General features: G+C 36.9%; 1 protein-coding gene across 23 annotated transcripts in view; it reads left to right on the plus strand.

Moving 5' to 3' along the window:
• Window positions 1-13,708, plus strand: part of KDM4C (lysine demethylase 4C) — a 518,729-nt gene that overhangs the window by 300,581 nt on the left and 204,440 nt on the right. For all 23 annotated transcript variants that reach the window (XR_014301836.1, XR_014301837.1, XR_014301838.1 and 20 more), the window contains one exon: window positions 3,330-3,438. Coding sequence is in view for 15 of the 23 variants with exons in the window: in XM_082695151.1 (XP_082551277.1) it covers window positions 3,330-3,438 (109 nt within the window). In the remaining 8 variants the exon portion in view is untranslated. The remainder of the gene's footprint in view (window positions 1-3,329; window positions 3,439-13,708) is intronic.

The raw sequence follows: 13,708 nt of genomic DNA on the forward strand, positions 1-13,708 counted from the left end.
TTGTGAACTCTGGTTCACATGGTGAAAATTCAGAGAGCATGAAATTTTTGGCTCCATGCTATAGTTGAATTTTCTTTAACTTTTTCTAAAATTGAACTTTGAGATAATTATGGGTTCATTGCAGTTGTAAGAAATAATACAGAAAAATTTTGTGTCCCCATTTTCCCGCAATAGTACCTTCTTGGAAAACTATAGTAGGATTTCATAATGATACCGACATCTATTACAGAATGGTTCTGTTACCTGTAATATTAACCATACCAGAAAAGGTTCACCTGCAGAACTCTGACCTCCTCCTGCCATCATTTAAACCTCTGGGCTTCCCACAACCTCTATTTTAACTCAGCTGGTCATGGCTTTCCCTTGTCTCCTCTTGGGCTCTGATTCTAGGACCAGGTTGACCTTTCTGGCCCCACCCACTGCCAGAAACAGGCCTTTTGCCTTTCAGAAAACTCAAGACTTCTCTTGATTGCCAGGTACCCCATTCTAACTCTTTGCATTTATAGAGAAACTATAAATATGTCTCATATGTTCTTATGCATTTATAGTATATGCTTTCAGTATAAACTGTTGCTTTAATCTTAAGATTATGAATGGACCAGATAAGCTCCAGTTGTGTGTAGTGGTTGTCAGAATTCATTACCCTGTGTTGACCTATACAACTTGATGAAGTATCTCCAGGGCACAAATAAGGAGAGTATCAATTGTTGGAGGTGATAAATTGAGCTAGCCACCGAACAGACCCACTTCTTACTGCTCTTGCTCATTTTGTGTCACTGCAGGCATTTTCACATCTTTGAGTAACAAGGGAGATTAGATAAGGAAATCAGCTTGGAATAGTCAGTTCATAGTAGTTTTAAAACATAAAATAAAATATAATTTGCTAATTTGACTCAATAACTTTTACAGTCTTATGCATGATTGTATATCCTAGTGAACTATTAAATATTTATGAAAAACATAAGAGAAATAGAAAAATATGGTCTAATTTATTTGAAATGGTTGCTAAGGGAAATTTTAAAATAGTATTCACATAATAATAAGCAAAATTTAAAACTTAACTTCACATAGGGATTAAACGCAGCTGAGTAGATACTGTGATTCTTTGTGGAATGGTGAATGAGTCAAATGCCTGTTTATATTAAGTTTACTCATATTCTTTAGAGTGGAACTGACAGTAACTTTTCTATATCCTTGTTTTCAATGGAGGTGATTCTACCCTCCGTGCCTTTAACCGTTATCCTTATCATTTTACTGAACAAAGACCTGCATTGGAAAGCAAACACCGCTGTTAAGGCCTGAGTGACTTGATTTGCTCCTTCTCAGAATCAACTGTGTGATATTCTTTTCTCACAGCATAGTGTCAGGCAGCCATTCTAAGCAGTACAGACCCATTTTGTTCTTATATGGTTTTGACCAGTGTTTCTTAGTACTAAGCGTAATGCTGTGTATATGCTTGCAGCAGTCAGCTTTAGTCAGTCTTTCCAAGAAATATGTTACTTTTGAACAGTATCTGTCTATCTGTCTATAACTGGGTTCCATACTCTTCCTGGAATACACTGAGTATGTTCACACCTTACATGCTGTTCCTGCTGTCTAGATGGTCCTCTGAGTCCACAGAGTTCCCTCAGGGCACTCAAGATTCCACTAAAATGTCTCCTTGTCAGAAAGGCCTTCTCTGATGACCCCATGTAAAATAGCTCCCTCCCATCTCTTTCTGTTCCTTTGTTCTGTCCTTTTAAAATTTCTTGCGTATTTCCTTTTTTCCTCCCAAACAACCTGATTTATTTATTTATTTGAGAAACAGAGAGTACACATGCATGAGTGGGAGGGGCAGAGGGAGAGGGAAAGAGAATTTCAAGCAGACTCCATGCTGAGCACAGAGCCCAATGCAGGGCTCAGTCTCACAACCCTGAGATCATGACTTGAGCTGAAACCCAGAGTTGGAGGCTTAACTGACTGCGTCATTTAGGTGCCCCTATTGCATATTTCTTAATAGTACCTAGTGAACATAACTAGTGAACATTTAGTTGTTTATTGTCTGTGCCTTCCTCCTCTATAATGCACATTCCTTGAAAGCTGAGACCTGGTGTAGTTTTTCCTGCTGTAGCTCAGTTCTTACAACAATGTGGCACAAAGTGAGGACTTGATAAGTATTTCATATTAATTTTTAGCTAGTATAAACCACAAATATGTACCATCCTATATTATTTTTTTGGAGGGGTAGTGGGAGAGGGAGAGAGAGAATCTTAAGCAAGTTCCATGCCCAGTACAGAGCCTGATATGGGGCTCGAACCCATGACCCTGAGATCATGACCTGACCTGCAGTCAAGAACAAGACACTTAACTGACTGAGTCACCCAGGTGTGCCTTGTATAATTTTGACATCCTTTCCTTACTCCCAGCTTTGATTAAAATGTTGTCACATATTTTCTCATAATCCTGTTTTGGTGTCAGAAGCCAGTGGAATTTCTCTACTTCCAGCCACTGCTTCTTCCGTTTACAGGTACATTTCTGAAACTCTTTTCTTTCCTAGTCAATTGTTGATGCAAACCCATTAGTTTCAAACACTTTCTCTGAATACCTACCCCCTTAAAGTCTGGGGTTTTTGTTTGTTTGTTTGTTTGTTTTTTGAGTGCCTGGGCAAGTAAACTTGTAAGTAGATTCTATCCAAAGATGTCAGGGTGTGGATGGCCTTCTCATATACCTTTGAAAGGAAAATAGCGTTTGGAGAGAACAAGACAAAAATTTCTTTATAAAATTTAAGTGCTTTCAAGATGACAGTAATGTACTATATTAAAAAAAAAAAAAACCTTTAAATTTCTTAGTTGATCCTCAGAGAAGTGGGGATTCATTTCTGAATGGGAGAAAGTATTACAGGCTTACTTTGGCTTACTGATTAAACATAGAAAGCAAAATGACCTGCCAGATTTTCACATGTGGCCAGCATAGAGGTGACCAAGTGCCACAGTTCTATATAATTATGAATATGTAGTCCTAAATTTAGATGAATTTCGTAGAAATTTTGAAAACTTCTAACTGCTATGTTAGTTGCAAGTTTGATAAGCCTACCCTGCACCACAGATAGTGTTTTAATATGCAGTGGAAGGATAGTTAGTTGATCTCTTGGTAAAATAACTAATAGAATGGATTCCTATTTTTATTGACTTATAGGTTTAAGATTTTTTTTTTAAGGATTAATTCCCAAGGAGGTAAGTAAGTATAAGAATTCTTTATAATTAAATTATCATAAGTCATTGTGAATCATGGTTTTTTATTCAAAGCAAGTCTTTAACTGTGTTTCTTCTCCATTTTTGTTCTGTGACCAGAGAATAGAGGGAGAAACCAAAACTGCTAAAAGTTGGCGCCATCCACTGAGTAAGCCTCCAGCAAGATCCCCACTGACTCTGGTGAAGCAGCAGGCAACAAGTGATGAAGGTGAGCTTGTGATTTTGCAGTGTTTATTCTCTGTATACTGAATGATAGTCAACATTCATTCTGTCTGTTTTTTATAATAAACTTATCTAAAAATTGCTTGATAGGAAATTTGACCGAGTTGCAAAGACATGCATACCATAAGGAGGTTATAAGAAATAGTTAACAGGCAAAAGGAATTTGGATTTTAAGGGTAAATCCTTGCATCATATAAGCTAGCTATGTTTCTAGTTAAAGTTTTCCCATTTCATATGATGGGATAAAATTGGTCTTTTCTGAAATTCACCTTAAGATACTCTAGAGGAAGTTGAGAATCACTTCTCTAAAGGTGTCAAATCATGAAGTTAACATGCTATAGATTTCTTAGCATTGTCTTTATTTTTAACTTGAGTCCTTTAAAATTATTCAGTAATTCAGTAAGAATTCAGTAAGTAATTCAGTAAATCAGTTACTATTCAGTAAATCAGTTACTATTCCAGGGTGTAATATTTATATTTTGTTTTACCTGGCTACCCTTTTTATCTCTCTTTCTCTCTTTTTCCAAAAATGCATTTTTGTTGCCTTCGATTAAAAATCAGACCACTGACTAGCTGTTTCTTCCTTGTAAGCTGTCTCATAGCATTGGCGGGGGGAAGCTTATTTTTCCCTTCTCTAAAAAGATCAATTTAAATAGGTTTTCTATAAAAAGCCATTCTTCAAAGTATTGTCCTTTACTCGTGCAAACTGTTAAGGTCCTGTGCCTGTGAAGATGCTGTCAATGGAGTAATATGAACCTTGGGATTAGGCCTCTTGTTTGGTTTGAATACAGTCATCAGAGTAGACATCTGTAACAGATTGTTTTCTTCTTTACTCACTGTCTTCTTTTATATCCCATGGTTAGTTAGGAAAAAAGATCATTAGTGGAGGGATGGGATAATGACTATAGCAATTTCCAGAACACCAGCCAAAGGTGGAATTCTGTCTCTAGTAATACAAGTAGTGAAACATATTCATGTATTCATGTTTATTTCCATATGTCATCATGTTCATTTCTTCTTTCTCCTCTTATTGTACCCAGAACAAACCATTTTCCCCTTAGTGTCAAAATAAAGGACAATTATAAGGTGATTACTGCTTACTGTACATTACTTTTGAATTTTAATTACGCTTCTCCATCATTGTGTAGTTTTTTGGAAGGGAATGGATTATAGTAACATGTAAGGAAAGCTACTTTCTCCTGTGTCCTTTTTTACCGCCAGGTAGTTTATTTTGTTGTGGGCCATCATAAATTGGCCCAGAGTTTCTCCATGGAGAACAGTTCTGATTTCAATCAGTATGGTTTACAAAATTTTTAAGTGAATTGGTTTAACAAAGTCATCTCAAGGATTTAAGGCTAAATGTCTTGCTGAAACACTAGGGTAATTGTAGCTTTTGCAGTCATGCACTCTGTATTTTAATATGTTAAGGATATAGTAAAAAGGTCCTCTGAGGATTTTGGAGAATCGAAAATAAAAAAATCAGAGAATTTTAGTGATGACTAAATATTTTTACAACTTTCCATACTAACAATGGGGAATGTTCTGCATCCTGAAGTAAATTATATTTGACCCTTGAACAACACAGGTTTGAATTGTGTGGGTCCACTTATAAGTGAATTTTTTAAATAAATAAAATATGGTACTGTAAAAAGTATTTTCTCTTCTCTGTGATTTTCTTAATAAAATTTTCTTTTCGGGGAGCCTGGGTGGCTCAAACAGTTAAGCATCTTTCTTCCACCGAGGACATGATTCCAGGGTATTGTGGTCGAGTCCTGCATCAGTCTCCTTGCTCAGCTGCTTCTTCCCCTCTACATGCTTCTTCCTCTGCCTGCTGCTCCCCCTGCTTATGCTCTCTATCTGACAAAAAAAATAAATAAATTCTTTTAAAAATATATTAAAAATAAAATTTTCCTTTTTCTAGTTTACTTTATAGTAAGAATACCATATATAATGCATATAATATGCAAAACACATGTTGATCGACTCTTTATGTTATTGGTAAGAGTTCTGGTCAATAGTGGGCTATTACTAGTTAAGTTTTGGTGGAGTTCAAAGTTATATGTGGATTTTCAACTGCGTGGGGGTTAGGCCCCCAAGTTGTTCAAGGGTCAACTGTATTTATATCATGGGGCCCTTGTTACCTCTGCTTTTGCCTCTGTGTCATACAGTTGGAAGTGAATGAATATCATTATTATTAGAAAATGATGAAGAGTGGGATTAGTGCTCATTGAGAGCACACAACTCCAAATCTAGCTTCTTTTGGGAATTTTTCTACCCAAACTACTAGGCTCCTTTTGCATTCCTCATATACAAGTAGGTATATTTCAGTCAGGAGCATTAACTAGATTAGAGCATCTGAGAAGTTGTGTCTCTAAACAACAGTTGAGTCTTCTGCTGGTGAAAGAGCATTTCTCTGTTGAAGTTGGAATTTGACTCCTTAACAGAAAACTAGGAAAAAGAAAAAATACTGATCCAGCATCTCTGGGAATTTGTGTGCAGCCAAGAGATAAGAGTCACCCCTAAGTTGCTCTTCTCAAAAGTACAGTGAAGTGGCTCTTTGATATTCAAATGACCTGGAACTATAGAGACCATTATAGTTAGTGGCAGATCCAGTAATTACAGAATCTGCAAGGATTTCCTGACTCTCAGCTCAACCAGCAAAACAGTGGTTGTTGGTGGTAGAGCAGACGTGGTATACATAAGAAAAGAATGATGTTAGAATATAGCATCTTTATAAAAACTCTTATCTAATTCTTCTTTGTTTTTGTTTTGTTTTTAGTGAAAAAAATCTTAAATGTATACTGAGTATTTTATTATTTATAATTGAAAAGAAATGACTAAGCTGCCTCTGGTTTTCTTTTAACTGAAATGTTTTTCAGTTACATTTTTTCCTTAAGCTGGGCAGCTGTACAAGGTGATTCTGAAACATGGATTAATATTCTTTATTTTTTCTGTTCATTAAAATAATTATACAAATGTATTAAAACATAAACTTGAAAGAGAAGGTTGGGTGGATCATTTTATTTTTGAGGCATTCTTTATATGTACCTGTCCTCTTCTTGTGATATGTCAACATAATGGCATATTCCTGTTCTCCAATTTCAATGCTTTGTGATTGAGTGTCTGTAGGAAGGAGAGTGTGTGTGTGTCGCATGGGTGAACCAGGCATGCTCCAAGAACAACACTCTTGCCTCAGAAGGTACTGAGAGTGAGGGGATGAACCAACTAGGGTTGGCAGGCTCAGAAGTCTGCCACAGTATTTCTTTTTCCTTCGTTGGTGAAGATGGGGGCTCAAAAGCTCTCACATATTTCCCCTAATATTCCAGCTTTGATACAGGATAAGTGACATTAAGGCCGTCATGATCCAGTACCAGCTTTGCTCTCTAGCTTCATTCTTCTCAACTACCCTCCACAAATGCTCCTTTTTATCCATTCAGACAACTTTTTTTTCCTTCTGAATGTAATCTACTGCTTTTTACTTCCATGCACTTCCCCCAATTATTGTTTTACATGTGCTACCCTTTCCTTCTTGAGTCATTTTCTGCTCACCACTTCTCCTTTCCTACCTCTGCTGTCCTGTTATATACATACTTACTTAGCTTTAGAATACCACTTGTCACTTTATATTGTGCTCATCATTTGTCTGTCTCCCTACTCCCACTCCTTTCATCTTGCCTTCCCTTCCTAGTCCAAGGTTAACCACTGCGGCTTAAATCATCCATGGATCCAAAAGCAGGAAAGTGCTGGTCATCAGTAACTTTGAAATCAGCCATTAGTCAAATACTTTAATATGATATATGCTTTCATGTTAAGGAAAATGCAAGTTCTTGTCCAGGAAATATTCTCTGTATGCATAAATGTATAGGAAAACATGCAGTTTTAGTTAGCTGGAGAAATATATATATATATATATATATATATATATATATATATAATAGTTATATATCAGCTAACCCAGTTTTGTATTCTGACTGTATCAGAATCTTCTTTACCACTGTGCCAAATTCTAGGACATCCTCAAAGTTAAAATGAAGCTGCCATGTTGTAGACATAGCCAAAGCCTTGGAGAACTGAGGGCCCCCAGAATAATGACATCCCACTGGGACAGTGACTTGGCTAGCACTGCAGTGTGTATTTGTATTTGTTGCCTTCTTTCCTAGTTTGATGTCATTCAGATTAAAAAATGTTGAATTCCTCATGCTTTTTCAGACTAGGGTTTTCATCAGCAGTGCTTTAATCATGCTGACACAGACTCCAGACCTCCTCTTATACTAATATTCTGGACATGAATTTTGTCAGCCTCGCTGCCTGAACCCTCATGATTCATTCTTTGATCTCTGAAGCTATCATCCTGCATATATGTGTGTATTTCTTTTAAATTTACGTGTGTTTCCAATGTAAATTTTCCAGCTTTTCCCACTGTGGACTTCCAAGACGTTCACTGCTTTTGTACTTACTGTGCACCTAACTCCCTTGGTGAATTGATAAGGTTAATGTTTCTCAAGGAAGTGTGCACTCAGGACAGCCCCATAAGCATACGGGAGGCATCATGAACATGGTAGTGGCTGATGCAGTAATACTTTACGCAGTGATCCCCACTGTTGTTGGTGGCAGTGGGAGTTGACATACTGATGCTGTCAAGTGGAGTTTTGCTGGAGACTTTAAAAAGTAAGTAGAAAGTTTGTGAGAAAATATATAAGATTGTTATCAGGTGCTCAATTTCGTAATATTGGTAATTTTTCATATTTGATCACATTTTTAAAAAATATGGGCAAAAATGTATTTTAAAGAGAAATGGAGGGCACCTGGGTGACTCAGTTTGGTTAAGTGACTGCCTTCAACTCGGGTCATGATCCCGGAGTCCTGCAGTTGAGTCCCTTATGCAGAGAGAAATGACATCAGATTGGTAGGGGAGAGCTAATGCTGTGTCTGTTTGGGGTAAATATGCTGGGAGTAGAGTAGAAGCTTGGAAATCAGAGTTAAGACCTCTAGGATTCCCTACAACACACAAAGATGGACTCTTAAAAGTCTATACCCTCTGTTAAGGGTGTACTGGGGAAAAACAACCAAAACTGACCATAGGCAGAGGACAAGAGGGCTTGCCACCTGGGTCTAGGCTTGAATGGGAAAAGGAGATAGGTTAATAAGAGAAAGTCACCCTTAAAATTCTTAACCATAGGACTGCCAAGATCTCAAGTCAGAAATTTAAAGTAAAAGTGGATCCCAGCTGTTAATGTTTCTAAGGCATCTAGCAGAAGCAATTAGCAAAAATTTTGAACCCTCTCTAAAGTGGAATCTGGCTTATTACTGGAAAATAGTCTGACTAAAGTCCTGGCCTAGTTGGCTCTTATCAGGTTTTTGTTTTTATTTATTTATTTATTTTTAAAGATTTTACTTACTTATTTGAGAGAGAGACAGAGCCTGAGCCAGGAGAGAGGCAGAAGGAGAGGGAGAGGGATAAGCAAATTCCCCACTGAGCAGGGAGCCCAGCATGGGGCTTGATCCCGGGACCCTGAGAACATGACCTGAGCTGAAATCAGGAGTCAGATGCTTAACATACTGAGCCACCAGGCGTCCCACTCCCCTCCCTCCCTATCAGTTTTTTGACTGAGATTGGCCTCAGTTTCTTCTTGGGTGAAATGTAAGAATTGGCCAGAAATTATTGGGAGTTCTAATTTACAGGCTCAGGAATGGATTTTTGGCATTTTAAATACCCTGAAATGAAATGTGGTGATATTTAGAGCTCATCCCTAGTGGACCAAATTTTTATTTCTAATTCTTCAACTGTAATTTTATGATTTCTAGAATAATTATACAGAAAGATTGAAAGACACAGATACCCATCTTTACCATGTTTACCCTACTGCAAAGGTGACCCCATCTACAAGTTTGAAAAATGACAAGATTCAATCTGACTCAGGTCAGATTAAAGCCCTGCTATGGCTCTAATTTTATCTAATCTGAACTTTTTATATAACTTTATAAATTATCAGTTCAGCAAGTGCAGTATGGAAATGAGCTGCTAAACATCTCTTTGAAATTATAGACGCCAGATCCCTATCTTTGTAACGTCTGCATGCCTTGAGGGTTAGATTAAGAGTGTATTTCAGGCAATGTTATAGCAATTTATTTTTTTAGACAGTCTGTCTCTATTAATATTATAATTCATCTAGCAAAGGATTAAATATTTAAATATAGAGATAGAAGAGATGGAAATTGCTGCTTTAATTAGAGATTATTCTTGGTGTTTGACCATTATTTAACCCATTTAACCTAGGTTTTTAGTTATTTTAAAGGATAAAATGTATGCATTTAAGTATAATTAAGTAAGGAGAATCTCAGGAATGCAAGTCTGACAAAAGTTGATTACTTTCCCAAATGATTTTCTCTGTTTCACGTTCCTTTTGTTACAATGCTCATGTTTATAATGCAATCACATTCTGAATTGGTCTGAAGCACATTTTCCCATGTGGGGAACTGGAACTACCTGCTGATTCACTTTATGAGAGATTTTTGTTTTCTTCTGGGATTGCCTGATACTTTCTATAGTATTTTCTGAAATTTAGCCTGGGTCATTCAGTCATTGTAAGTACTCCTAGTGTACAAGCTGGCTCCTGGATACTTTGCAATTGTCCTTCTAACAAAAGGACATGATTAAAAATTGGTTGTTTCACTTTAACTTTGGTAGATGGTTGTTTTAGGGGAGAATTATGCCTGTCAGTCCATGGCATGCTGTAACTTGCTCCTTTCTAACAGAATTTGTGTAGATGTTCTGGTCTTCATTTTAATTCTCTTATTTTAAGGATTAAGTGGATATGCTGACCAAATATAATAGTGATGTCTTTTATCTATTCAAACTTTACAAATATTATTTAAGTATTAAAGTAGATAACAATTTTATTTTAAATATTGAAAGCACCCATTTGTTTGTCTGTTTTGCCAGATTGTAATGAGTACATGACTGTTTATGGTGGCAACCAGAAACCTTGTTCTAGTTTTTCCTTGGCTGTTAATGGCTATGTGGCCTTGGAGAAAAAAATCATGTAATCTCTTTAAGGCTCATCATGATTCCTCATCTCATTAATTGTCCCAAAGTTTCTTTCAAACCCTGAAGTTTCATTCAAACTTGAATGATAGTAGGAGAGGGTATAATGTAGTCTCTTGCCCCATGTTAGCCTTTCATTGTAAAGCAAGACAGGAAACAACATGTGTTGGAGAGGATGTGGAGAAAGGGGAACTTTCTTACACTGCAGGTGGGAATGCTAGTTGGTGCAGCCTCTTTGGAGAACAGTGTGGAGATTCCTCAAGAAATTAAAAATAGAGCTTCCCTATGACCCTGCAATTGCACTCCTGGGTATTTACCCCAAAGATACAGATGTAGTGAAAAGAAGGGCCATCTGTACCCCAATGTTTATAGCAGCAATGGCCATGGTGGCCAACTGTGGAAGAACCAAGATGCCCTTCAGTGGACGAATGGATAAGGAAGATGTGGTCCATATACACTATGGAGTATTATGCCTCCATCAGAAAGGATGAATACCCAACTTTTGTAGCAACATGGACGGGACTGGAAAAGATTATGCTGAGTGAAATAAGTCAAGCAGAGAGAGTCAATTATCATATGGTTTCACTTATTTGTGGAGCATAACAAATAACATGGAGGACAAGGGGTGTTAGGAGAAGAGAGTTGGGGGAAATTGGAAGGGGAGGTGAACCATGAGAGACTATGGACTCTGAAAAACAATCTGAGGGGTTTGAAGGGGCGGGGGCTGGGAGGTTGGGGGAACCAGGTGGTGGGTATTAGAGAGGGCACGGATTGCGTGGAGCACTGGGTGTGGTGCCAAAGCAAGGAATACTGTTATGCTGAAAATAAAAAAAAAAGAAAAGCAAAATAGTGAAGTATAGAAACATTCCTCCATTGACAGTGTTTCCCCTCTGTAAAAAGTTCCCTACAATTTAAAAAAAAGAATGCTGTCTTATGGCTGTTGCATGTCATTCTCCAAATGTTATTAATTTTTACATAATGATCTCTTCTCTTTCCATCAATTCTTATTAGCTTGAGGTAATATTATACTTTCATGATAAGCACAGTTGTATTTTTGTCTGTTTAAGCAATAAAACAGCAAATTCAGCAGATTACTATGTAGATTGGCTTGGTATGCTTGTTGATAGGTCACAGCCAGTGTTTTCCTGCATTATGTGGACATAAAACATTAAATGTTATTGGCACTCAGATTTAATGGATATTTTATCTAGCACTCAGCTGTGTAATAATTGTCGGGCACTCTCAGTTTAGCTTGATTTCTCTGTCAGTAAATTCTATAGAAAGCCCCAATGGCATTGACTTTTATGGCAGTATGGGGAATAAAAATCAAAAACACCTTGCTCTTATTATGCTAGTGGCTTCATAAGGGTTTGATTGAATCACCGGGAAAAATGTTAGCTTTTAACTTACATGGTTGCTTTCTGTACTTTTTAGTATAAGTCTTAGAACTTTTTTGTTTTCATAGAAAACTCTTAATAAAGCCTATAAATATAATATATATATATATATATATATATATATATATATATACTGGAAATATTCTTTTTTTTTTTTCCTAAACAGTGGTTGGCATGAAGTCTTATGACTAAGCATCTGAGTGTGCTAAAAGCATTGGGTTTGTAAAGTGATACTCAAGACTTTGATTCTTTTGAATTCATGTATGTATCATTACTCTTAAAGTCTGGTAGAAATATCTGAGAGATAGCTTTTGATACTACAATTATGTGGTTCATTCCATTCTTGGAAAAATAAATTACTGTATTGGGTTGAAATGTATGAAATTGCTGATATTTGATTTTTTCTCCACAGAAACTGCAATTTCATACAGCTTAATCTATTACTCTACATTTCCTTACACTTGTACACAATCCCTTTTCCCTGGAGACAAAGATGTCTGAACACAATAGGCTATTGATTTAGCCATATTTTGTACCATGTTTTTTGCATTTTTTTTCGACCTTTTGTTTGGTTTTGAAACTACGTATGAAGATCAAGAATAAGTGTGCAAACAACAAAATGGCTGTTCAACCAAGGTGGGGCCACTCTGGCTAAATAGGCCCTTACAATATAGATTATAACATGCTACTGGTTCTTTGCTCAGAGATCTTGTTCAGCCACTTTTTGACTTTGTCTTATAAATGCTGTTAATGAAACAGTTGGAAATTGGAGGTTTCTCCCGTGGGAAATTTTGAACTCTTTGAAAGCAAAGAACTATTTATTTTTATTTCCAATTTTCAGCATCTGTCATATTGCCTAGCACACAGTGTTTCATATTCTCACTCTTTCACCTGTCCTTGATTTGATGCTCATAATTAGCTCCTTTTGCTACCATGTTGCTAGCTAGTTTTCCAAAAATAGGCCAGCTTTCCTTTAGGAGTTTTCTTCTCCCTATTCCTACAATAATGAGAGAACTGACCATACTGATTTCTTGCTATTGTATACATTGTTAGTAATTTATATTTACTTTTCTTGAAGGTAGATAGTATTATTGTCATTGTTCCTATTGAGGAAACTGAGCTCAGAGATTTAAATTCTGTCTAGTTTCAAGTTTCTATTTTTACCTTATCACCTTAGGAACCCCTGATAACAGTTCCTGTCCTGATAAAAGAAGCTGAAGGGGTGCCTGGGTGGCTCAGTGGGTTAAGCCGCTGCCTTCGGCTCAGGTCATGATCTCAGGGTCCTGGGATCGAGTCCCACATCGGGCTCTCTGCTCAGCAGGGAGCCTGCTTCCCTCTCTCTCTCTGCCTGCCTCTCTTCCTACTTGTGATTTCTCTCTGTCAAATAAATAAATGGAAAATCTTTAAAAAAAAAAAAAAGAAGCTACAGTGAACACAGTCCCTTTTCCTGTTCATGTGTATTGTAAGAATTTGTACATATATGAAATATGAGCTAACATTCTTTAACTAGTTAAGTAACATTGGTAATGCCAAAATTGTCCATGAAACCCTCCTCCTCAGATGTACTATAACTATCAGCACATTTTTATGTAATAGGAATTTTGAAGGAGTATACTTTGAAATCTTTCTCTTCTCTTCCCTTTCCTTTCTTTTCTTTCCTAACTTCTTTTCTTTTTCTCTTTCCTTCCTTCTTTCCTTCCTTCCTTCCTTCCCTCCTTCCTTCCTTCTTTCTTTCATTTATTTGAAAGAATTGAGGGGAAAGGGCAGAAATCTCAAGCAGACTTGCACCAAGTACAGAACCTGATACAGGGCAC

The sequence above is a fragment of the Mustela nivalis genome (genome assembly GCF_964662115.1).
Source record: "Mustela nivalis genome assembly, chromosome: 13".
Taxonomy (NCBI): domain Eukaryota; kingdom Metazoa; phylum Chordata; class Mammalia; order Carnivora; family Mustelidae; genus Mustela; species Mustela nivalis.